Source organism: Aedes aegypti, chromosome 1 (assembly GCF_002204515.2).
Source record: "Aedes aegypti strain LVP_AGWG chromosome 1, AaegL5.0 Primary Assembly, whole genome shotgun sequence".
Taxonomy (NCBI): domain Eukaryota; kingdom Metazoa; phylum Arthropoda; class Insecta; order Diptera; family Culicidae; genus Aedes; species Aedes aegypti.
Window position 1 is genome coordinate 243,128,499 of NC_035107.1, and position 27,172 is coordinate 243,155,670.

Here is a 27,172-nt window from a genome sequence, read left to right on the forward strand (position 1 = left end):
AAAGTGTCCGGAATATGAGGCAAACGTGAGGATGCGTCCGGAATAAGAATCATTAAAAGGCCACACATTTTGATTTATTAAAAATTATTCAAGTTGCGGAAGCGAATTCTTTACCCACCATTCGAAAGTTAAGGGCTTCCAACGCTTGATAACGCTAAAGAATCATACAGAATGATTTATTTTGTATGCTCTCTGCTGGGTTATACTTCACTGAAGCCTTAAGTGTCCGTAATATGAATCAAAACGGTACCTTACTTCTTTCCAAATAGCCAGACGTCCACTCTTCCCGTGAAGGGAATTGTGTGGTAAATGTCCTGTGAGGAAAGTGGCAAGCAATTGTGAGACAACTTGGAGCAAGGACAATTTAGTCCCAATTCAACAAAAGTGGAAACAACGAAGTGTGTGTAGAACTACGAATCACCGGATTTTTCTCCTGTAGATCCAGTACCCATAAACGGTAAGAGCAAGAAAGTGCTTCTTGATTAAGATGTATGTGTAGTGGCACTGCCGTGGGAATAGTAGAGAACGCACTAGACATCGCCATCAAGCACATCCTTTGGAGATGACCCAATTTGGATTGGATTGTTCTCACTCCAACATCTTGCCACCACACAAGACATCCATATGCCAATATTGGTCGAACAACTGTTGTGTAAATCAATTTGAAATACTTTGGTTTAAGGCCCCAGGTTTTACCAATGGTTTGCTGGCATTGACCGAAGGCCATGCATACTTTTTTTGACTCTGAAATCAATGTGAGGTGTCCAGGAAAGCTTGGAATCTAAAACGACTTCGACATACTTTACCTGATCAGTCACATTAATCTCAGTGCCAAAAAGACGTAAAGGTCGAATTACATCGCTGCTTCGTCTTTCCGTAAAAAGAACAATATATGTTTCATTCGGGTTAACCGAAGGGTCATATTGGCGACACCAACTCTCGACTACCTGAAGAGCAATTTGAATAGGGTGCTTATGCACATACCAATTATCAAATCTAGCCCATCGTTGGCAAATCCATATGTTGGAAAACTGCAATTATTGAGTTGCCTCAATAGCGTATCTGCTGCGAAATTCCACAAAAGTGGTGACAAGACTCCCCCTTGGAGGCATCCGCAAACACTCAATTTTTGAATCGCTGCTTGACGCAATGTAGAGAAGAGATGTCGGTGTCTGAGCATTTGATGAATCCATTTGGTAATCATTGTAGCTTGAAATAACTGTTAGCGGTTAGGTTTTATTTAGACAGGGGGGTCTAAATAAAACCTAACCGCTAACGGGCCTGTGGAGTACCAGGGCGCCCTTCCTGTGCTACCCGGAGCAATGGCGCAGGTGACCTTGTGTTTCTCCGAGATAATCGGCTGCCTTTTCTCAGTCTCTAGCCTAGTTCAGCCGCTAGTTCAAGAACCTTACTTTCGTTAGGGAAACTTCTATCTAGGTAACCATGTGGACCCAGTTTCTGCTACTTTCGGCAAACTTGAAAAGTCAAACTCGCGCATGCGTGCTCGTTAATAACGCAATCGTTGCTACACTCATTTCTGAGCTACCATCCAGAGATGTATGTGATGTCACGATCGATGTTTCTGTTGGTAACCTCAATAGGAAATACGTCTACTGTTTGGTATATTAACCACATAATGAACCATTCCCAACGGATAATTACAAACAACTTGTTAGGGGGAACCATTAATTCCTAGGCACGGTACGCATCACACCATAAATTAGGGGTCACCTGTGAGGTGAACTTTTTCCACCGGATCAAACAGTCCGTAGTGTTGATTCTTAGCCGCTACCGACACTACGCGGCTATCTAGGCTGCTCGGGAAAAAGAGTTTAATATTGATGAATAACTCCAAGCAGCTCCAGACGTACTACCAATAAGATCTTTAATTCAATGATTACTTAGTTTCTACCAACTGTAACGGTAAATGAAGCACCTTAAATGCGCTTTAAACGCTGCCCTAACCAATCTAATGTTGTTCTCTTCCCCTAGGAATGCAACCACAACCAGCGAACGAACGAAACGCGCGATCGATTGCGAAAAAAAATCAAACAACTACAGAGCAACAAGGACAACCAGCAGCTTAAGTCGTTGAATCTGAAGAACATCAAGATTCCACACGGTGGGCTGCTGAAGAAAATCAACACCAATAAGAGCAACTCAACGAATGCAGTGACGAACAGCAGCAACAATAATAACAACAGCAGCAACAACAACAGTAGTACCAGCAGTTCTACTACTAGCAGTAACAATGCAACTCATCCGGCGTCGGCGAGTAAGGAATCGTCATCGGGAGGCCTCGCATCGAAAATGGAAGCCTTGAAGATCAGCAACAATAAGACAACGACGGCAACAGCTGGTCTTGCCACGGCAACCAAAGCCCCCGTAGTGACGAAGCCTCCCGCCAACAAGATGAACATTGCAGCAGCACCAGCCAAACCGCCAGAGATGGCCATCAGTGCCCGAGAAGTACCCCAGGTTCCACAGCCAGTGGTGCAGCCAACTTTAAGGCCTAGCGTCAACAATACCCCGTTCACGAAGGTACCTCCCAAACCGGTGGAGGAAACGCTGGACGCCCTGGTGCGCTACATTGAAGGTGACTACGACGATGACAAGCAAAAGGACAACAAGAAGACAGCGAAGAAGGTCAAACAAAAAAGCAAAAAGCAAGAGCTCAAAAAGATCACCGAGCTGGGAGAGCTCAAACAAAAGTTCTCCGAGCTAAAAGAAGAGGACAAACGGGCCCAGAATCGGTTACAATTCCAACAGAATCTTAAGAAAAAAGACAAGAAGCAACTGCTAGAGGATATCAAGGCCTATGAAGCGAAAAAACTTCAACTCCAGACGGATATCAACAGCCTGGTGTCGAGTATAAAAACCAACAATCCAGAATTTAGCTTCAAAATGGACGAAAGTTCGAGCGAGAAAAAGAACGCCAAGGATAAGCCGGAAACGGGGAAGAAGTCTGCTCCAACGCCACTGGAGACAACTCAGCAGCTTCCTCCCAAGCTTCAGCAGAACATCAATCTACTACAGCAACAGAAGCAGAGGCAACAGCAACAGCTTCTCCAGCAGCATCAGCAACAGCAGCAACAACCGAAGATGATGATGCCGCAGGACAACGTCAGTATCGACCCGGCGCGAAGGATGGTCACCATCAAACGAACCTTCTTGCCCCATTCGGAGCCACAGGTGACCGTCACGGCAAAAGGTCCATCACCCGACCAGGATCAACTGTTGTACACCTTCATCAATGGTCAACTCGTTTCGCCGGACTCACCTTCCGGTCAAGCTCCCACCAAACAGCAGATTCAGAACCACTTGGATCAGCTGACCATGAAAATGGCCGCCGGCGATATCAAGCAGCTGAACGATCTTATCTCCAAAAGTCAATTCTCGAGCGATACGGACGTCTGGATCACCGAAAAGCTGCTCAGGCTTAGCCTTCGGGAGCAGTCGCAGAACCAGCAGGCGCAGTCAATGCGTGAAATCGACGAACTGATGCAGAAAATACAGCATCAAACGACGGGCGGTGCGACGTTGGACAAAAAGAAGAAGGAAGACATCATCTCGCTGATCGGGAGGATGTCCGAGCGGTTGGGCCAGGTTCGGAATAAAGGGAAGAACTCCATGAGCGAAGCTCAGGCAAAGGCCGCCTCGCAGATGCTTCAGAAAATGACGAAAAAACTTGAGCAGGACTATGCGGCGATGTGCGGCGAAGAGAGCAAAAAGAAGAAAAAGAAGAACAAGAAAAAGGACAAGCTGGCGGACGAGATTGACGAAATCGATGAAATCGTTGCAAAGCTGGACGGATTGGACGTTGGAAGCAGTGGGAAGAAAGGTGAATCGAAGAAGCTGCTGCCGGAAAAAGCACTGGGGAAGGTGCTGAACAGAAAGTTGAGTAAGGACTCGATCAGTTCCAGCGGCAGTTCGCAGAAAGCCAAAGAAGGAAAGGAGAAGGTTGTCAAGGAGAAAGGTAAGACGGAGGAGAAGGATAAGGAAAAAGACAAGGACAAGGAAAAAGACAAGGAAAAGCCCAAGAAGCTACCAGAGAAGGAGAAGGAAAAGGAAAAGGAAAGGAAGAAGAAGTTGGTGCGGAAGAAGAGTGAGGCCTACATCGATCCGGAGTTCGACAACAATGCATTCAAATTGTTGAACTTGGAGGATACCGAATCGGATGAGGAAGAGGTGGAAGTTGAGGAAGAACTGGAGGAACCGAAGCAAAGCGAAATTGCCGTTCCGGAGCGGACGCCTTCGCCGGTGCCAGTGCCTGTTCCTCCCAAAGTGGAGGAACCTCCAAGGCCACCAACGCCACCTACTCCCGTTCCGGTCCCAGTCAACACTTCTGCCAACAAGAAACTCAACAAAAAGAAAAACGAAAAGGCTAAGGAACAGTCCACTGCTCCCGCGGTTACACCGGCCAAAGAAGTCAAACAGACCAGGAGCAAGCAGGAACATGCAGCTCCTCAGCCAACGACGGTTCCACCGCAAAAACCTTCTAAAATTACCAACAATGCTTCCAATGTGCAACCTCACGTCTCCAAGAACGACACCAGCAGCAGCAAGAAGCCCTCCGGTAGTGTTCATCAACCCGAAAAACCTTCCCTCGATAACTCCAACCTTTCCAAACGCCAGAAGAAACTGCTCATGAAGCAACAGGAGCAGTCCAAATCCCCGCAACAATCCCAGCAGCAGAAGAAGCAACAATCGCATCAGCAGACTCCACCGCCCCAGGCAAACCAAAGGCACGTCGACAAAGCCATGAAGAACGCCGACCGACTGTCGAAGGCACCCAACGAACGTCGATCCAAGGTCAACATCAGCGCCGACACGACGCTGGAACTGATCAATGATTCGAATGCACCGTCGATGTCTTCTAAGCCGGCCACCCAGCCCAAAATCCCTAACACCTTCCCACCGGGCGACACTTCCTTCGGGGCCAGCATTATGGACCAGCTGAGCCGAGGAATCCGAGTGGAGGGACTTCAACTGCCACCGGGTATTACGCTGACGCGAGTGGACGCTGCCCAAGCGGAAGCCATCAAGGCCAAGCGAGAGTCGATAAAGAAGATTTGCGAACCGATGCAAACCGTTCAGCCGCCGGAACCTCCGCCAATGATGATGCCACCGCCACCGATGATGATGGGCTCGTCCGGAATGTACATGATGAACCCCATGATGGCCAATGCGGCTGCTCCTCCGATGATGATGAACTCCGCTCCCGGTCAGGACTCCGTCATTATGGTCGATACCAATAAGCTGAAGGGCTCATCCGGGGATGGCGAAAAGAAACCCAGCAAGAAGAAAAATCGCAAAAATAAGAACAAGAGCAAAAGCGACACATCGAAGGATGGCAGCCAGCAGAAGTCCGACGGTAAACAGAAGAACCAGAAAGGTGGCAACAACAACATTGTTACCCTACGGAATCCGATGTTCCAAGGCGGACAGGCCAGGCCACCTCCGGCGGCCGATCCGGTAGCTAATCGCCATCCGCTAGGGTACGATCAACGGGCGACGATTTTCAAAAATGACAACGGCATGTTCACCATTCGCAATCCGGCACTGCATCAGGCCCTGGCCGGCGGAGTTCCTCCGTCGACTAGCGGATTCAGACCGTTCAATACCAACTACCTGGTGGAGAATGGAATAGTCCCGCCGCAAGTGTCCGGTGCACCCAGCAGCGTCACCACGGCCAACTACCTGCAGCAACAGCAGACGGCCAAGGAAATGGGCCTGCTGGGGGAGGGACCGTCGCACGTTGGAACGGTAAGTACTATCTGCAACCGGGAGGGGGTCATTTGGCATAACAATGATTTGTTGTAACGGATAGTCGGCATATTTTAGAAACTATGTGAAAAGCAAGGAAACTGTGTGAAAGAAAAAGGTCATTTGGCATCATAATGAACATTTAGCATTACTTCGAACCTTGCAGATGCCTGATAATTTTCAGGACTGGTAGCAAGTATCTTTTTAGAGATTTGGTCATTTTTAAAGCATTTTTTCTAAAAAGCCACTATATTTAATAGAAGTTCTCTAAAGTAACTCTCCATGGATTGTTAAGGAAATCCTTCACAGATCACATGAGGAAAAACTGCTGAGATTCTCCAGAGATCAGTTCAGGAATGTGTTCGAAGACTTTTCCAAAGATTCATCTATACATTCCTAAGAGAAAGTGCTCAATTTTTGCAGGAATTTCAACAGAAATCTCTCCAGGGATTTAACAAAGGATGCTCATTTGTCGTCCTTTAGTTACATGGGCGTTTATGGGTATAGGGGGTCAGAGATTTCTTACATGCCAAACAATTATTTTATTTTCAATTGCCATATAAAAACTAAATACTATGCGAGGAAGGGGGTTGAAAACCCCAGAAAATCGCCTTAAGTAATTAATGGACAGTCTTTAAGAGGAATTCCTGCAGAATCCGGAATTAAAAGGTACACGGTACTCCATCTACTTTTAAACGAGCTTTGTGTTTGCATATAGTGGTAAGAGGGAGTCAAACATAAATCTTCTCACTACTACAATTGCAGGTTTTAGGACGGGGAAAAGTGATGGTTTTAATTGGTCACTTTTCTTTCAAATACTATTCATCTTATGTGGCCGTAGGAGCAAAGGAGCAGGACAACAACTCAACAATACGGGTGTCGCAGGTTCGAGACGCAAAATGAGGAATTTCATCATCATAACGATCAAAATGTGGCAATTGCAAGTCCTTAAAAGGATGAAAACTATCAAAACAAATATGTCTGATACGGAGAAGTACTATCTGTATCATTTTATTACATTTTTTGCATACTATTAGAGGTTTCCGTATTCATTCATTCATTTATTTACCTCGTGTACCAGTTGCTTGGCCGCATACGCGAAAGCACAAAATATTTGCCCTAAAAACCTGGCAAAAACAACTGACGTTTCTCACGTTCTTATATCAGCATTAGTGGTGCAGAGAATCACGGTTATATCTTGGCACTATAATGGCACGCTATTTCGCCTTTTCTGGCATTATAATAGCATTATATGCGTATATAAAACTGACATGCATCAAATGATTACCCTATATGCGCTCGGGTATGGGATTCGATCCCAGGTCCTCGGCGTGTCAGGCGTGTTTTCTAACCACTACACCAGGTCCGTCCACACAGGCTGAACACTTTCTCCAGAGATTTTTGGAACAAATAATTCCTGAACGAATCTCACAAGAAATCCCTAGAGAAGTATGCTGTTTAAAATTTTAAATGAAAATTTCCGAGGAATTGCTGGAAGAACTCCTGAATAAACTATAGGAATATATAACGAATATTTCGAGTGATTCAGGTACGTTTTCATGTCATTTTTGGAGAAAATATTGAAAAATAAATAGAACAATATGATTATACTTTGCGCAATGTAATGAGAAATCCGCAAAAAAAATCTTTAAAATACTGTCTGAGAGATATCTGTCGAATTCCCAGAGGAATCCTTATAAAAATAACATATATTCTGATTTCTATTTGAACTGAGGTCTTTAATAAACCTTTTTCAAACACTGTCGCTACCAGCCTAGAATTAATTTGACGTAATGTTTGTTTTTTGTCATTGAGATTGCCAATTCATCAGGAAGCTAATTTGATATAGGGGGACACGGGGCAGTATGGACACCCTAAGGAATTTGCCTATTTTGACTGTAAATACATGAGTATTATACTGTATTTTATGTGCAGTATGTTTCTTAAAGTTCTTAAAAATTTGTTAAACACTGTTGCATAATTTGGAAACACATATTTTGTTTTCCAAAAAAGATTAAAAAAAAAACTTATATTTGGTAGTCGTTATCAAGCTAGCGGGGCAAAGTGGACACCACCATGGGGCAGTATGGACACCCTTACATTTATAGGAAAATTGTCCCGCGATTATTCTCAAAACCTCGGAAAATGAAGTACATATTCAGGGAACCATAGTGACAGGTCACTGTGCTACTGAAAACATGATTAAAACCAATTTACGACATTTTTCGTAGAAATGCTTTCAATTTTGCCTCCAGGTTAGTTTTAATCAAGAATTGACGATTTTCAATCGATTTGTGGTTCCGCATCATAATCATTGCATCAAATGCTAAATAGTTTTGGATAATTTTGTGTTTGAAGTTATATTTCTTTCTCTTTCAAGTGTCAGCTCTACTATATCACCCGGTGTCCATACTGCCCCAACAGTATACGAAATTTTCATATAAGTTTTTTAATGTCTTAAAGTACCAGAAAAAAATCTACTATATTTTTGAATATAGCATAAATAATTAAAGATTCAATCAAGAGCTAAATTAATGGTCAACTTGCAGTCATTTGACCCTGAAACCTTATTTGATGAGGTGTGAATGTTATAATTTTCGAACCAAACAAAATCATGCTCAATTTTTCGGTTTAAAATCAATGCTTTAAACTTTTTTTCTGAAATTTTTGTGGATAATTTACTCTTCCTACAGGCAATTGAAATATTGGTTGCATCGCAAGTGTAAATTTTTTTTCTTATTGATGCGAAATTGGCGAAAAAGTTACACGTCTTCTCGGTGATATTCGAACTCACGATTCGCTGTTTACTAGATACCGAATTTATAATTGGAAAACTATTGAACATAAAATTTAAGATTTAATTCAGTTTGAAATAGGAGGACATTTTCAGCCCAAAGGAGGACGGGAGGACATATGATCAAAAAGGAAGACATGTCTTCCAAAAAACATATCTTCCCTTTTGCCTAACCAAAAATACAAAACAAGTTTTAGGTTAGAGTCGTGTTTTTCCTTAATACACATTCAGTTGAGCTCGACTAATTTTCATTCTTTTACCGAGATCGGCACAGCCGAATTTTAACTGATATGTCAGCAAAAAAACAAGTTTTTTTTATAGCAGCACCTTTGGGTGCCGCTGACATCAAAAATGACGTTTGCTGAGATGTCCTTAAACAAACTCTTACCGAGATTTGTAAAGCTGAGATCGGCATTCTGAATTAAGTGTGTATGTATGCATCGCATCACCGACCAACGGTGACTCCTAGATCTTTTTCCTTCCTTATTATTCAACACCCTTCCCGTGATGATTGTGGAGATGCAGAGATATTCTTGGTCTCTTGCAGCAACAATTTTTACAACGTTCCTTCTCCATCCCAACTGATTGTAAGGACTTTGCTGACGCCGTTATTGATCAATAATATGGGAGCTGCTAAAATGTGCACTTCAAGGGTAAGCGGAAAATCCCATCTCTTATCCATTTGGATCGTACTGCAATTCTCACCAGTTCAGATCAATCACAGAGTAGCAATCATTGACATTTACAGTCAGTCTGTGCTATGCTATGCTATTCCAAGGTCGTCCTGATCATTTAGAAAGATGGCGTCTTCGGCAAATTTGTTCACCAGCATAAGGGCTATCATAATTTTAGCCGATCTCGAACTTCGAAGTTCAAATAAAGCTACTGAACTACTCTGTCGAAGACGCCATCTTCCTAAGTGATCAGGATCCTGAGATATCTTCAAAACAAAACATTCATGCACCGTATCTGAATGACCACTTTATATCACCCTTAAGGTGAAACAGTTTGGAATCAACTTCTAAGATTGCACTAAAACTTCAAAGGCACAAATCTAGCGAAAAAAGCATCCAACAACTGTGCACTTTTTATTTTGGCTTTGTGCACTGTCAGAAAGCTTAAAATAAGAAGATCAGAAACGTTTTCTAACTATTTCACCAGTCCAGAAAAGAGAATCAGTTTTCTGCAATAACGCAAAGAGAGCAACGGTGAAGAGAAATCGATGAATCGATCGCCCTTATGAAAAAACAACACATTTAAGGTGAACCATCTCTGAATCCAAAGATGTCCGTCACAATGGCTGACTTATGACCCTACTCGCGTTTTCATAGGCATTAAACTGGACAAATAGTTGGCAAACGTTTCTGGTCTTCTTATTTTAGGCCTTCTGCTAGTGCACAAAGCCAAAATAAAAATTACACTGTTATTGGATGCTTTCTTCGCGAGATTTGTACCTTTAAAGTTTAAGTGCAATCTTAAAAGTTGATTTCAAACTGTTTAACCATAATCAAGCAACAAAAAATCACGCGACAACCGAAAGGTTGAGGGGTTGTCCATTAATTACGTAAGACAATTAATTGTTAGGATTTTCTATTATGCCAAATGGTTCTCATTTCATAAATGATTTGCTATTATGCCAAATAACCTTTGTGCTTCAAGATATTTTATTTTTAATTAATTGATTTTTTTCTTCAATTTCCCAGCCCTTCTCGGCTACAATTGAACCGCCACGGAAGTGCAACTCTGCCATTGGCAGCGAGATGAAGAATGCCCAAAAACAGAAGCAACAACAGCAGCAACAGCATCATCTCCAGCATCACCATCAAACGTCCTGGCAGCATCTGAACGGAGTGGGACCACCGGTGGACGGCAGCGGAATCGGCGGTAGTTTATACAGTCCCCTATCGGCTGTAGGCGGCTCCAGTCAACCGCAGCGATGTTATTCTCCGTTTGAAAGTCTTCAGTATGGGCTGAGTGGTAGCCAAGAGTATGGTGGCAATTCGCCTAGTGCTTCTACCAGTTACTTCCCGATTAGCTCACCATCCACGGTCAGTGCAATTGGATCTGAACGGTCACAAGCGAGGGCACAGGCAGCAGCCGCAATGTCAGCAGGAACGGAACACAGCTGCAGGAGGTTATTTGGAGGAACCAGTTCCTCCGTTAGTGTAGGCTCCTGCGGTGGTGGCCCTTGTTGTGACGACTCTCCCGGCGGTCCCTTCTACGATGGATTGGGCGCGGGTTCATCTTCAGCGAATCATAAATACGATGATTTGTCCTTCCTACAGAACCTGCAGCCCGGTCAACGCTTGAACAGTGAGGTAAGTTCACACTTTCTGCAACACTACATTCGTCGACATTGATTGAATCCCCCTTACCCCCTCAGGTAACCATACACAACATCAACGAGTCAAAATTTTTGCGCCAACAGAATCAAAACCTCTCCAACGACATTGAAATCACGCGGATACCGGGCCCGGGCAGTTCCATGTCCGCTCCCGGCTTTGGCCACCCAACGCAGGCGACCCATCCGTTGCTGATGTCTCCGGCGGGATCCACCATAAGCAGTGAGGCGGCCGTCGGTGGAGTGGCGTCCAATGCCGGAACCGCTTCTAGCAGTGTCACCGGTGGCGATGCCAGCAATTTGCTTGCCCTGAACGACATCGAGACCAGTTTGTTCTTGCAAAAGTACCAACAACAGCAGATGCACCTGCACCAACAGCTGCAGCAGCAAATGCAGCAACTGAAGCTGCAGCCTATCAGCAGGCAGCAGCAACAGCAACTACTCGGAGAATACGGAGGTCAGTAGAGATACCGAACACAAAATGCCGATTTTTTCTGCTTTTGAATCTTATGATTTAGATGACTTGACTTGATTGTACAAAGGTCACAAATTGTTCACTATCATTTCAAAAACCGCATAAGGAAAAGCTAAGTGTGTTAGTCTGAAGCAGTCATTCGCTGGAAAAGCGTCTACAATTATTCTTACCCCAAGTTTACTGTAAAAACCAAACCGTTCCGTAAACTTGAAATAAAGGATTGATCAGTGATGAATCGTGTGAAAAAAAAAACAAAAACAAGTTGTGTGTTCCATTTTATTCGATTTCTATTGCATTCCAAATTACCATACAATGAAAAACACAGATCTTGGATCGAGAAGTAATTGAAGAGGTGTTTCCAGTGGGTAAGCTAAGTGCGTTTCGAGAGTAGTGTACGCTTCCAATTCTGTTCGTTTCCGTTGCTTCACTCATTGCTTGATTTTTCTGCTTCTGTCGGGGAACGCTGTGTAACGAAAAGAACAGCATGTGTAGGTTCCAGTACACAGGATTCAATTATTCGAAAGGTTTATTTAATATTATGAACAGCTATCTACTATCAGCAATGATGTTGATTATTAGAAAGTTACCACAGAATTGTTGACTTTATGGGGAAGATGAATCAAAGCCACACATTGGATTATTAGCAGCATCTATCGAACCATACAGTGCTCTGCGCTGTAAGCATGATCGATTTGTATAGATTTGTGTTCTTAGAAATTCAATATATGACTTTGATTCTTCACTTTGAATAGAGAGATCAATTATCCTTGTGGTTCGTCCCAGTAGGAAAGCTTTTAACCGAGGTCGTCGAGCGTTTTATCTCCTTTAGAATCACCACGAGTATGTATGAGAAGCGTGCTTTTTCCACCAGTTGTGTACCAAATACTACAGCGCGACTAATGCAGTGTTAAGGTGAAGATGAATCGAAGCTATAGGTCAAATTTCAAAGAGCACATATCTGGAGAACGCTGTGCACAGAAAACTTGATCGATTAGTCACAACCGGGTAACTAATCGATTTCATTTTCAGCGCGAACGGTTGACTGATTCCAATGTTATTTATATCCTTTATACCACATTGGACTGATTCAACAAATTTGTACTCTTGGGAATTCGAGGTGTGGCTTCGACACTTCTTCCTCTTAAGGAAATGGCTGCTAGAATCCATAGCTGGTTGTCACAAATACCAACCAGCTTGTTACTCAAACGAACGAATCTCATTAAACAAAAAAAAAAAGAAGCTAAAGATGCTACTTATTGTGGTCTAAAAACGAAATTTTATATTCAATTTATTGAAAACTACAAACATTCAGCATATTTTCTACAATAGTTTGGACATTTTTACAGTAGTATAAGGCGGGACAAGATGTATAAGTTACATTACTAGCTGACTGTGGTTTTTGGGTGTGATACTTAAGGATGAATCCCAGTAATTTTCTGTAAATGGAACTGAAAGCTTTTGGGCTCATATTTGGACACAATATGCGTCCTTCTGAAGTGCTTCTTACTGTAATGTTTCAGACAATTGGACCTAGAAAAGCCCCCATACCAATGTGAATCGTGAAGGTGTTCAAGTAACTCCTTACCATGTTCATATCTCGCGTGCAGTGTAAGAGCATTTCTGTAATAATCGAGTTCCCTTAATCGATTTTCTTTTTGGCTCATCACTTAGCTGGATGACTGTTTTTGATAGCTATATTTGATTCACTGGCGCGAAAAATGGCTGGGCATGGCGTACCATTGGTACCTCGCGTACCTGCAGGAATAAAATAGACCCCTTTGTGCGGTCCTTAGCCTCTTGTCCAGCAACTCCTATTCCTACCTCCTCGTGGTACTGGCCGGGGTACGAGTAACCTTGGGGAAGATCGGGTAACCAACCCCCGGTGGCAACTTTGGTCGTATGCTGACAGAGAAGGGGGGTTTGCTTTTGCAAACCTGGAGCATCTGTACTCCATGTTAGGAGCGGCTCACAACAGCGTCTGTTCCCCATGTCAGGGGCGGTTGATCATCGTCCGAGTGCCAGAGAAGGACTCTAAGCTAAACTACGCACTATGGCCCTCCGAACATTTAGGTGGAATGGTCCTCCGGAAATCTAGGGGTTTGGTGTCAGGCCCTGCAAGCCAACCGATAAAACACATGAGCACAGGAACGTCAACGAGAGAATACGGACCGGAACAATCGGCAAAGACCACAGCGACGAAATTGGACTAGCGATTGGAAACTCGGTACGTGGAACTGCAAATCTCTCAACTTCATTGGAAGTACTCGCATACTCTCCGATGTACTGAAGACCCGCGGTTTCGACATCGTAGCGCTGCAGGAGGTGTGCTGGACAGGAGCATTGGTGCGAACGTTTAGAGGTAATCATACCATCTACCAGAGCAGCGGCAACACATGCGAGCTGGGAACAGCTTTCATAGTGATGGGTGATATGCAAAGGCGCGTGATCGGGTGGTGGCCGATCAATGAAAAAATGTGCAAGTTGAGAATCAAAAGCCGATTCTTTAACTTCAGCATAATCAACGTGCATAGCCCACACTTCGGAAGCCCACACAAGGACGCATTTTACGCGCAGCTCGAACACGAGTACGACCGCTGCCCAAGCCACGACGTCAAGATCATCATAGGAGACTTGAACGCTCAGGTTGGCCAGGAGGAGGAGTTTAGACCAACGATTGGAAAGTTCAGCGAACACCGGCTGACGAACGAGAACGGCCTACGACTGATAGATTTTGCCGCCTCCAAGAATATGGCCATTCGTAGCACCTATTTCCAGCACAGCCTCCCGTATCGGTACACCTGGAGATCACCTCAGCAGACAGAATCGCAAATCGACCACGTTTTGATCGATGGACGGCACTTCTCTGACATAACCGACGTCAGAACCTATCGTGGCACTAACATTGACTCCGACCTGGTGATGGTGCAACTGCGCCCAAAACTATCCGTCATCAATGATGTACGGTACCGACGCCCGCCCCGGTACAATCTCGAGCGGCTGAAACAACCGGATGTCGTCAATGAGTACGCGCAGCATCTTGAGGCAGCGTTGTCGGATGAGGGCGAGCTCGATAGGGCCCCTCTTGAGGACTGCTGGAGGACAGTCAAAGCAGCCATTAACGACGCTGCCGAAAGCGTTGTCGGATATGTGGAACGGAGCTCAAGAAACGATTGGCTTGACGAGGAGTGCCAGGAGGTTTTAGAGGAGAAGAATGCAGCGCGGGCTGCAATGCTGCAGCATGGTACGCGGCAAAACGTGGAACGATACAGACTGAAGCGGAAACAGCAAACCCGCCTATTCCGGGACAAAAAGCGCCGCCTGGAAGTGGTGGAATGCCAAGAGATGGAGTTGCTGTACCGTTCTCAAGAAACGCGGAAGTTCTATCAGAAGCTCAACACATCCCGCAAAGGCTTCGTGCGCCAGCTGAGATGTGCCGGGATAAGGATGGGAGCATCTTGACGGACGGACGCGAGGTGATCGAAAGGTGGAAGTAGCACTGCGATGAGCACCTGAATGGCGCAGAGAACACAGACACAGAAGGTCAGGACAGCGAAGGCAATGGCTACGTCAGCACAACGGACAGTGGAAACCAACCAGCTCCCACGATGGGGGAAGTTAAGGATGCCATTCAACAGCTCAAGAACAACAAGGCCGCTGGAAAGGATGGTATCGGAGCCGAACTCATCAAGATGGGCCCGGACAGGTTGGCCGCTTGTCTGCATCGGCTGATAGTCAGAATCCGGGAAATGGAACCGCTACCGGAGGTTTGGAAGCAAAGCGTTATATGCCCTATCTACAAAAAGGGCGACAAACTGGAGTGTGAGAATTATCGTGCAATCACCATCCTAAACGCCGCCTACAAAGTGCTATCCCAGATTCTCTTCCGTCGTCTATCACCTATAGCAAACGAGTTCGTGGGAAGTTATCAAGCAGGTTTCATCGACGGCCGCTCGACAACGGACCAGATCTTTTCCGTGCGTCAAATCCTCCAGAAATGCCGTGAGTACCAGGTCCCTACGCACCATTTGTTCATTGATTTCAAGGCGGCATACGATAGTATCGACCGCGTAGAGCTATGGAAAATCATGGACGAGTACAGCTTTCCCGTGAAGCTCACAAGATTGATCAGAGCAACGATGGACGGTGTGCAAAACTGCGTGAAGATCTCGGGCGAACACTCAAGTTCGTTCGAGTCTCGGCGGAGACTACGACAGGGGGACGGACTCTCGTGCCTGTTGTTCAATATTGCGCTTGAAGGTGTCATGCGGAGAGCCGGACTTAACAGTCGAGGCACGATTTTCACGAGATCCGGACAATTTGTTTGCTTCGCGGACGACATGGATATTATTGGGAGAAAATTTGAAACTGTGTCAGATTTGTACACCCGCCTAAAACGAGAAGCAAAAAGAGTCGGGCTAATGGTGAATGCGTCAAAAACAAAGTACATGCTGGTTGGCTGAACTGAGCGCGACAGGACCCGCCTAGGAAGCAGTGTTACGATAGACGGAGATACCTTCGAGGTGGTGGACGAGTTCGTCTACCTCGGATCCTTGTTGACGGCTGACAATAATGTTAGTCGGGAAATACGAAGGCGCATCATCAGCGGAAGTCGTGCCTACTATGGGCTCCAGAAGAAACTGCGGCCAAGAAAGATTCACCCCCGCACCAAATGCACGATGTACAAAACGCTCATAAAACCGGTAGTCCTCTATGGGCAGGAGGCGTGGACTATGCTCGAGGAGGACTTGCAAGCTCTTGGGGTTTTCGAACGCCGAGTGCTAAGGACGATCTTCGGCGGCGTGCAGGAGAACGGCGTGTGGCGGCGAAGGATGAACCACGAGCTCGCTCAACTCTACGGCGAACCCAGTATCGTGAAGGTAGCTAAAGCTGGAAGAATACGCTGGACAGGGTATGTGGCAAGAATGCCGGACAACAACCCTGTAAAGATGGTGTTCGCTACGAATCCGGTCGGAACAAGAAGGCGTGGGGCGCAGCGAGCTAGGTGGATTGACCAGGTGCACCAGGACCTGGAGAGCGTGGGTCACAGTCGAGGATGGAGAGAAGCGGCCATGAACCGAGTGAATTGGCGAAATATTGTTGGCGAGGCTTTATCAAGATAATTGATGTAAAGCCAAATAAAAAGAAGAATTTGTTTCACTCATTGTTCTTCGTCATGCAGTCATTAAAATATTTTTTCAACAAATTCTGTATTTTTTTTATTAGAAACATAATGCTTATTCTTTAAAAAAAACGTCAATGAGTATTGAAGAAGGGGCTCTCATAAGCCATACGATGAAACTTAGTTGTGATGCTATCACAAGAGCGCTGGACGGCAATGATGTCCATCTTCCGAATACAATTCCGAATCCTCGTGGTAAACTGCTTCGTATCCTTGGCCCGCCAAAATTTTTTGTTCACTAGGGCACTGGAACCTCAATGGGTCGGCACTGGGGCAAGTTGGTCGGGTTCCTTTCTTTCGTCATGTACTTAAAACCGTTCAAAACGTTCGCGGAGTGCTTGCTGTTCCAAAGCCATCTTCGATTGAACTGGCAGCACCCGAGCGAAAAGAAACATGCCACCAATTTTAAGCCGACCACGTTATTGACGATATTTTTTGTTGTCAATACTTTTCTTCAATGTTTTCACCGAGTTTGGTTCTGGTCAACCACACGGGGTTGCTTCGCTCATAACTCGCTAATTTTGTATGATGCCAAATCAAACAAATCACATGACGAGAACAAAATGAGAGGAAATATTGAAACACTCGATCGAACTTTCCTGATTTCACCTCAATATTTGCTGAGAGTGATTTCTTCAGCTCTTATTCCACCAAAATGTTTTCTGGACAAGGCGTCAATAGGCGCGTTTCGTTTCCAGGGTATTGCGAAAACATCTTTTGTTTTGTAATTCTGGTGTCATAAGCAGGCTTTAGAAAATTTAACGATCATTGACACACGAGCCATAATTTGTGACAGTTTTCCTATTAGGTGTAGAATTCTGTCTAATGGAGGGCAACGCAAAAATGCTAAATCTCTAAACGAAATGACAACTGAGGGAAAAAATGGTATATCGGGTGGTAACACACATGTATGCTCAAAGTTTTGCTATTCCGGCTAGCCACTCAAATTGTTTGAGACGTGCGAGCAGCCGATTGGCCAAGGCAATGGAAAAAGCAATGATCGACTCAATTCTAACTATAAATGACAAGGGATGAAGTTGTTACCTCATGAAACTGACCGCTCATGATTAACTTATATCTATTCTACATACTTTTCTGGCATTCGTCTTAAGCCTATCACGAACCGGTGGGGGCCCCTTGCTGCATTCGCTGCATCGGCGATGTTGTGGCGGTCGTTGATCCCTCCCTGCACGAGCTACGCAACTAGCCTCGCGACACTGCTACCCGCAACACTCTCTCGCTCTCACGCAAAGCCATAAAATGTCGCACGGCTCCTGGGAGTTACACCGAACGGTGTCGCATGGTCCTGTGTCGTGTGAGAGAGTTTCCAGCGTAATGCACCACTCTCAGCCTCCGGGTTCCCATGCAACGCTACAGCCTGTACTCGGCTCTTGAAAGGGCTGTGTGCACGTGCACTCGTCGTTCGCTGCTCCAGCGGCCGACGATATGCAGTTGGTGGTCGTTCCTGTGATGAGGCCGGCCTGGACGGCAAGGAATGGATGGTAGCTGCCGTGGTAGAGCCAATATAATCTCGTAATCTGGTCTATGTGGTTCCTAATGAGCACGCAAGAGTGTTTTTAGAGCATGTAGTTTTAAAAGCTTTCGCATTACCTGTTTGTGCGAGATGGTATTGCTCACTGACCACTGGCACGTGGTCAGCACATGGTGCATTCGCCTACACAAAACAATAGTTTCGTTAGGATGGATAAGGTGAGGTTGTGCACTGCATTTTACCTTCAGTTATTCGTGATCCTAATTTGCACCACCAGTAAGGACATGCTTTGTTTTATGCACTTTTGGATTTAACATGCACTTAACTCGCACTAGGCAGGCAACCATTTGCATCGACTATTCAGAGCACTCTGGAGCGTGCTATTGTTTCAGGTCCACGAGTCGGCTCAATATTATCTGGTGTATTGCGACTGTGCGGGTATTGGAGATCGAAGCAGTTTTGATCGATTTGCTTGTAGTATGCGAGAGAATGGAGATGATGTGATGTGTAGTAATCTGCGTTTATTGATGGCTTGTGTGCACTCCAAGAAAACAATTTACATTTTGTCGGCATAATTTCGATAATTGGTAACAAATTTCATCCCATTTATCCGCCTGCATTCATACAACACGTATGACATTTATCGTTCGTGGAAGATAACGAGCCACACTCTATATCTAAACCAGCAGATTATAAAGATCGAATGTACCTCGATTTTTTTCCGCTAGATATCAGTATTTGGTCTATAATTTCATAATAGGAAGGTTACAAAATATTCTATCGGTGAAATTTTTTCCATACATTTTGTATGGGCTGAAATGTGTATTTAATTGATTTTCATAGTCTGTATATGAAAAAAAATAGCTAAAAAGTGGAAAAAGCAAAATTTCACCGATGAAATATTTTAAAACTTTCCGATTATGAAAATATAACCCAATTAGGGGAACTTACGTATTCTCGTCAGCCTAAGCCGATGCCGTGCTTCTTTTGTAATTTTCTCGGACATCAGCAGACAAATTCCGAACGCCACTACCCCGAATGCCACTACCCCGAACGCCATTACCCCGAATGGGTCACTACCCCGAACACCATTACCCCGAATGCATAAAACTTTGAGACATATTCTAGTTAGAGAGTGGGGAGATAATTGTACGATTCCTTATGAGTGTTTAACTAGTTTGGCTCAATAATGTGTTTTTCATATATTAGAAGATAAAAAAGCAGCTAGTTTTTCAGCAAACAAGTTTTACATATTAAGTTTTGTTTGGATGTGTCCTCTAATTTTGGTGAGATTCACACAGCCACATTGAAATGCTCTGAAGAATAGCCTATTTCGAAAAGAAGGGTGAATTTATTATGAAAAGGATAACTATGATATGCACAAAACTAGGATGTAGTAAAGTCTCTTATTGAACGTCGGTACCCAATCCCTTTGCTCATTTTTGTAGGTGTCGGGCTACTAGCTTTAAGATCTTCTTAAAGATTTTGTTTCGTAAACGATGGTAATAAAGGTCACCTTGAGACAGTGGCGCAACCAAGGGGGGGTTTTGGGGGTCAACCCCCCCCCCCCCCCAGAGCAAAATAAAATATGACTTAGGGGCGATCCATTAATTACGTAAGACAATTTTCGTGGTTTTTCAACCCCCCCTCCCCCCATAATAAGATATTTTGTATGAAAATTAAAAATAAATTGTATGGCGCGTAAAAAATCTCAAACCCCCCCTCCCCCCATAAACCCTTACATAATTAATGAACAGCCCCTTACCATACTGCAATCTTCAAAAATTGGAACACTTCAAGCTTCTGACAAAATGTTTTTCAGACATACAAGTAGATATATTGAGATTATCAACAGTTGATTGATGTAATATCCGAAGCTTCAACAAAAAGTGGCGAAGCATTTATCCGAATTTTTCGATCTTCAGGGCACGTGGATTGTTGGAAAAGCATTTCTTTTGATTTCAATAATTACGAATAAAATCCTAGTTCGAGATAAGCTCAAAGGGGATGGATTCCTAAGCTGAAAAATCACAAATTAACACTGTTTCTTCATAAGGGCTTAATCGACATGAGCGATTTCTCTTCATCGATCCTCTCTTTCACAAACAATTTTTTCAAATTAAAATAAATCTTTCTTGTTTCTTGAAGCGATATTTAGTGATTTTATATTCTACAGCACGAAAACATATTACGGAAAGTGTATCAGTTTTCTGCAATAATACAAAGAGGGTAACGATGAAGAGAAATCGATGAATGCAGATAAGCCCTTATCAAAAATCAATGTCGAAATATTCGTCAACAAGCTGTTTCAAAATCCGCAATGCTGATTTTCCTTTGATCAACTATTAATGATTATCGCAACGTTTCCTACTGCAACTTAAGGCGTTGAAAAATCATTCTCGCTGTTGAAAAACTTGAAAACGTATATCACCTTCAAGTTGTCGCGTGGTTTGCCACCTTCAGAACCACCGCGCTGCTGATGTGAACGAAAAGCGAGGTTTTTTCAGCAGTGATGTAAAAATACAACAGCGCGACGACTGAAGGTTTAAGTAACAAAATTGGCGAAGAGTGATGAAACGCTATCACTCTAATGTATGTGCATTCAAATATAATTATAAGTGAATAAACAGTTTTGGATGAACTTTCGAACAAACTATAATAGCTAAGGATTTATATTGTCAACAATAAATTTGAATTTCATATGAACTTTTTTCACCATTCACAAAAAAAAGTAAAATCTATGCTTATTTGTTTTTTTTTTAATAATAAAATATCCTGTGGAACACGAAGCTTCTTTCATCCACCACAGGTGTTTTTGAAAGTCTTGGAAAATTACACCAGTTACAACAGAATCTTTGTAACTAGTGATATAACTTCATACAAAAATGTATGCCTGGAGCGGACGAGAGAAACTGAAATTTGCAAACGTTGTTTCGTTCCTTATAAACGTTTGTCTAGAAACATATTTTGCATTTTTTCTTTGATTGCTGTTACATCGCCCAAAACACCCCCCCCCCTAGAGTCAAATCCTGGTTACGCTACTGCTTGAGATTGTCACGGCAAGTGTTGTTCTATGGAACCCGCTTAAAGACCAACCTGATAGACAACCGTTCCGTTGTACACATGTACGTGTTAGAAAAACGGCGGCCTTTGATTGCCGCTACAGCAAAAACTTTCGTTGGTTTGTGGTAGCATTAATTTAAATTTCGGTGAGATAACCACGAAAGACTTTTTTTATTCAAGACAATGAAGAAATGATGATGATAGAAAAATGATGAGTAAATCCGTAAGAGACCTGTCTATTTTAATTAAAGAAGATAAAAGAAAGGGAAAATTTTTATTAGAATTATAGCAGAATTCACTTTAGTGTATGCCTTCAGGATATATTCATTTAAAATAAGCTGTCCTATATGGAAATATTAGTGACCAGCATATCCAACGAAAACTTAAAAGAACAGCCTATTTAAGAGGAAAAGGCAAATTTTTGGTGAAATGTTTGCAGCTATGTTTGCAGTGAATGATCTCTGTAACAACGTGATACTTTGGCACAACATATATTCATAAGAATGGAAAATATTTGCTTAAAAACTAAATTGAAATGTGAACACCACAAAGAAGTCCAAATACCGTTGATCACGTAGCTGTTCAGCAAGACCATATTGAGGCTTGTGGGTTTGAATTCCTCCGGTGGCGGATCTTATGCATTGAACATTTCCGTGGCGTCCCTGGGCATAGAGGCGCATGTATAAGAATGGTAAATTAACAAGGAAAACTCACAGTCAACAAAAGGCTTATTTTATTAAAAGCCCATTCACAAATCTCGTAACGCTGAAGAGGGTAAAAAATGTTGTAGGTGGTTGTCCTCAAAATGTTACAGTCCATACAAAATATGTAGAATTTCCATACAAAAAATGGTACGAAGGGGAGGTTAGGTGTCAAAATTGGCTATTTTTGGCATTATTAAATTTGTGAATGAACCCCTGAACTGCGAAAGTACCCACTGAGCTGATAAACATGCACTGTCTCAGGAAGAATGCAGAAGATAGTTGCCTACAAGATGTTTCGAAAAAATAGCTGACATTAAAGAAGGGAAAATATATGATGAACATTTTACCGACGAATTTTACGCGCCATTGATTACCTGTTTTCATTAGAGATGCATTTTGCCCACAAAACAAGATACTGCAATGTATCTTATACTATTCGGGGTAATGGCTTATTCCGGGTAGTGGCGTTCGGGGTAATGACCCATTCGGGGTAATGGCTTTCGGGGTAGTGACCCATTCGGGGTACTGGCGTTCGGGGTGATGGCGTTCGGGGTAATGGGATGTAGCCGACGAAGGCATTTCCTCCCTTGTCCCTTCCTCAATTGCCTGTGTTCTCAGCGCTATTCAGGTGCTCGTCGAAGTGTTGCTTTCACCTTTCGATCACCTCACGCTCGTCCGTCAAAATGCTCTCATCCTTATCCCTGCACATCTCGGCTCGCGGCACGAAGCCGTTTCGGGATGCGTTGAGCTTCTGATAGAATTTACGTGTTTCTTGAGACCGGCACAGCTGTTCCATCTCCTCGTACTCCGTCTCCTCCAGGCGGCGTTTTTTCTCCCGAAAGAGGCGGGTCTGCTGTTGCCGTTTCCGTCTATAATATTCCATGTTCTGCCGGGTCCCTTGCTGCAGCATGACCGCCCGCGCTGTATTCTTCTCCTCCAGAATCTGTCTACATTCCTCGTCGAACAAATCGTTCCGTCGACTCCGTCCCACGTACCTGACGTTGCTCTCAGCTGCATCGTTGATGGCTGCTTTCACTGTTCTCCAACAGTCCTCAAGAGGGGCTTCATCCAGCTCACCCTCTTCCGGTAATGCAGTCTCGAGCTGTTGCGCTTACGCAGTGCGACATCCGGTTGCTAAAGCCGCTCTAGGTCATACCGGGCCGCCGTCGGTCCCGTACGTTGTTAACGACTAAGAGTTTTGGGCGCAGTTTAACCATCACCAGATAGTGGTCAGTGTCGATAGGTCCTGACGTTGATAAAGTCGGAGAAGTGTCGTCCATCAATCAGAACGTGATTTGTGGTTCTGTCTGCCGTGGTAATGGCCATACTCTTGGAGGCGGTGAAATCAACTAGTCGTAAGCCGTTTTCGTTCGTCAGTTTATGTGCGCTGAACTTTCCAATAGTCGGTCTGAACTCCTCCTCCTGGCCAACCTGAGCGTTTAGGTCTCCCATGATGATTTGGACGTCGTGGCTTGGGTAATTCGCACTAAATGTCTAGCCTATTGAAGTCTGCCGTATTTTATTAGATAATATTCATATTTTTTTGTTTTCTAATTTCCTGTGGAGCATTTTCCGCAGTACTGTATGCCCAAACATTCCGAAATAAATTAAAAAAAAAAAAATGAAAATAATAAAAACGAAAGTATTGACATTTTAAGAATCAAAAATCGCAATTCTTTACACTAATGCAAATCGTATTCGTTCATGTAGCGCTTGTAGGCTGTGCACCATCCGCCCAGAGACTGCCGTTTCATCTAACCCTTTGCTTGCCCATTCTAGAGAACATATTCGCGCCCAATCAGATGGTCAACCTCAACGAGCTGGAATCGGAAGAGCGCGACATTGAGTCGTTCAAGCGTTTCAACTACTATTTCGACCCGCCGAAAACGAAGCCCAAGATCAATTTGAACGTGAAAGACATAGTGGTGGCGAACAAGAAGTCTCCAGTTCCCAGTTCCACCGGCAGTTGCAATGCCGATGGATCCAACAATGGCAGCGGCGGCGGTGGAAGTCGAAGTAGCAGTAGCAGCGTCAGTAACGACAACAATCCCGGCGGAGTCAGCATTGGCGAGGATATTCAACCGATTCGTCCGCAGGCTCCGATTGGGACGCCCTCGCAGAAGGGACTCCACCAGCAACAAACGACTCCGATGTCGTCGGTGGGGACGGGTGTCTCCACCATGCTCTATCCGGCCACCTCCGACAGTCCGGCATCTTCGGCGTCGATCTTCGACGGCATCTCTTCGTCGATGAGTAGCCACGCCCACTCGTGCGATGACCTGTACAACGACCTGCTCAGTTCGACCGGTAATCTCAGTTTGAATTTGAACCTTAACCTAACACAGCTGCAGCAATCCAACTCGGATCCGATCGCCTACGATAGTGTCGGGTTTGGAGCGGTGGGGAGCACTGGGGGACCCCACAGCCTCGGAAGTGTCGGGAGCTCTTCGAGTGTGTCCGCAACTGGTAAACCTTCGTCAGCTGAGCTAGCCCAGAGCATCATTAGCAATTGAACGCTGCCGCGTGGTGAAGACGTAGTCTGAGGTGGTAAACATAGTCCTGTGTCCGTTCCTAGCGATCCGAGGTATAACCAATAGAGTAGATCATATTGCCGGTTGCAATTTGCCTTCATACAGCAAGAAGTGCCATAGAACTCCCAGAAAAACCATTGCCAACACCCAGTTAATTAGCAAAGCACACACACACATATGAATAGGACGGATTCGCAGGGATTTGAGGGACAAACTTGTGGCGACCTATAGGACTACACTAAATTACGCATATTTTGACTGCCACTAGGTGGAATCTCCGCCAGTTAAGGGTCATCCTGATAATGTCACACACGAGAAATTGCTGCCATTTTTTTCCATTAGTATTTGAGGCCGGGAACCTTCGTTGGTGATATTATCGGAGAAGTGACCACACACTTTGAATTGAAATTTGAACTTGTAACCTCTCCACATTGCTTCCAGATGCCTCAATTCGTGATCGAAGCTGTAGAAAACAGAAAAGGACTTTGAAATATCCAAACAAATGTAAAATTAAGGAACCAGTTTGAAGGAGTCGTCCACAAAAAATGCCTCATATCTCTTAAAATTCAATAGCTAGAGCTAAATCTGCAACTTTGCCGTAGACACCGTTCACTTTCGTAGATATTTAAGTGAAAATCTATCCCACTTCTAGGTAAAATCATCCCAAAAAAACTTTCTTGAGAAGGGTTTCTACGTCCCGAACAACTTCTCTGACGACGTCATACCTCTAAAATCAACTGTGCGGGCGCAATACAATTTCGATCACCAGTTTAGGCATCTGGAAGCACTGTGAGCCCCCTGAGGGGCCCCGGTGTACGATCAGTATGACTTATTGTTTCATCTAGAAGAACTGTTTGGTGAAATTAAGCTCAAACAGACCTAGTTTATAGTCAGATCCGTTCACGTATTTTTGGTTCAATACTCTACCGGTTTGACCGATAAAATTGGAAGACGGTAACGATGCCGGGAAGCGTTTCGAGTACCGCATACCGTGTTCCTTGACTCATTTATTTTTAGTTGTTGAGTGAATCACCGAGTTTCGTAGATGCCTATAGATATTCAAGTACTCTGCACTGCTGCTACTAATAGGAATATATCGTCATAAGCATTAGGGTTGCACCCGAAAAGGTGAGGTACCTCCAAGTTGTCCATGCGTACGTACGTACTACATACCTACATTTGATATTCGTTGCTCGTCGATTAGGCAATAAAGGCCATGTGTTGCATTAGAAGCTGAACATCACCCATGGGAAATTGGTTTGGAACAGATCCTACCAAGCGGGAAGTGTGATAGAACTATCCCTTCCTTCATACACAGAACACGTTGTAATGTTGCTCCAAGTGTTGCTCTTACTATTACTACTACTACTACAACTACATACATTGTAAATACCTTCATTTTCAATTGAAGGAAAACAACAAAATGAAAAGAAACAGTAATACCGAATAGAGACGTTCCCGAGGTCCTTCGATTGTTGGATAGAGAGTTGAGAAATCCTTGAGCATTCGTCAGGCCAGAAAGCAACCCTCGAGTACCAGCAATAACTGCCAACTCATAACATATATTGAACAATGATATATCGGATTCCAGAGTTAACCATCAGGAAGACTTACGATGAACAAGATTCTAAGATATTGAAACACAAAGATACGCGTTTTCACTTCCGGTGTCGTTCGATACAACAAGGTAAGATTGGTGTTAGGCCTAAGGTCGCTCAAGCAACAGGTTGGTTTGATGATCAATTGTGCAATGAGCTTATGAAGTTCAGGAGAAGTGTAACAGTGTCCGATGAGTGTTACGTGGACCAAAATTTGTCCATGTAAAGTTTTTAAGACGGGCCACTTTATGTCTAAACCAGCAGATTATGCAAATCGAATGTACCTCGGATTTTTTTTCGCTAGAGTTCAGTATTCTATCGGTGAAATTTTTCCCATACATTTTGGGTAGGAAAACGTGATTTTCATTGATTTACATAGTCTGTATATAAAAAAATAGCTAAAAAGTGGAAAAAATCAAAATTTCACCGAAGGAATATTTAAAAACCTTCCGATTATGAAAATATAACCCAATTACTGAACTCTAGCGAAAAAAATTTCGAGGTACATTCGATTTGCATAATCTGCTGGTTTAGACATAGCGTGGGGCGTAAGTGGGATTGTGTTGATTATAAAATTTGTTGCAACTCCTTTACATCCCACATTATTATCTTCAAATTTCCTCTCAATTTACTCAACCTATGAAGTTCAGGAGATTCATCCCATCTCCCATATCTTCCTTACAATCATTATAATGAAAATATTTGGGAGATAATTTAAAGGTGGGTTAACGACGTAGAAATTCCAACACTGCACATTGGTCCACGGATCTAAATTAAGTGGAATTAATTAATAACTTGAAAAATATACGAGATAGGGTTTTGGTGTCTTCTGAAGATTTATTTGTCTGGTCAAGGCGCGTTATACGCAAAAGTGTCCTAAGCGCCAAATTTCATAGCTTTCGAAATTCGCTCTCAAACTTTTTTATTTCAAAAGATAGCGCAACACAAGGTTCTACAATATTGAAGATCATTGAAAATATGAAAACTTTGTAGAACATCATTTTTTCTATATCTGATAGTTTTAGAGATATAGGTCACTGTAGAACTTAATAACGAAAAATCGGTTTTTCCTCAATACTAACGAAAATATCAATTTTTCAGACCTACTATGTTCTGAAGAGTTTTACATAAAATCTCTAAATATAAATAAAACCTCTAAAATTTTCATATGAAAAGATATAAGCGTTTTTGTAGTTTTTTCATCCACTTTTCCATGCGTAACATTTCAA

At 43.6% G+C, this 27,172-nt stretch overlaps 1 protein-coding gene across 1 annotated transcript in view; it reads left to right on the forward strand.

Moving 5' to 3' along the window:
- LOC5580078 overlaps positions 1 to 24,834 on the forward strand; it is a 70,496-nt gene extending 45,662 nt beyond the window's left edge. The window contains exons 6-9 of the mRNA XM_021837375.1: positions 1,993 to 5,766; positions 10,264 to 10,878; positions 10,944 to 11,358; positions 23,594 to 24,834. Coding sequence (XP_021693067.1) covers positions 1,993 to 5,766; positions 10,264 to 10,878; positions 10,944 to 11,358; positions 23,594 to 24,327 — 5,538 coding nt within the window. The 3' untranslated portion in view covers positions 24,328 to 24,834. The remainder of the gene's footprint in view (positions 1 to 1,992; positions 5,767 to 10,263; positions 10,879 to 10,943; positions 11,359 to 23,593) is intronic.
- The last annotated feature ends 2,338 nt before the right edge of the window (positions 24,835 to 27,172 follow it).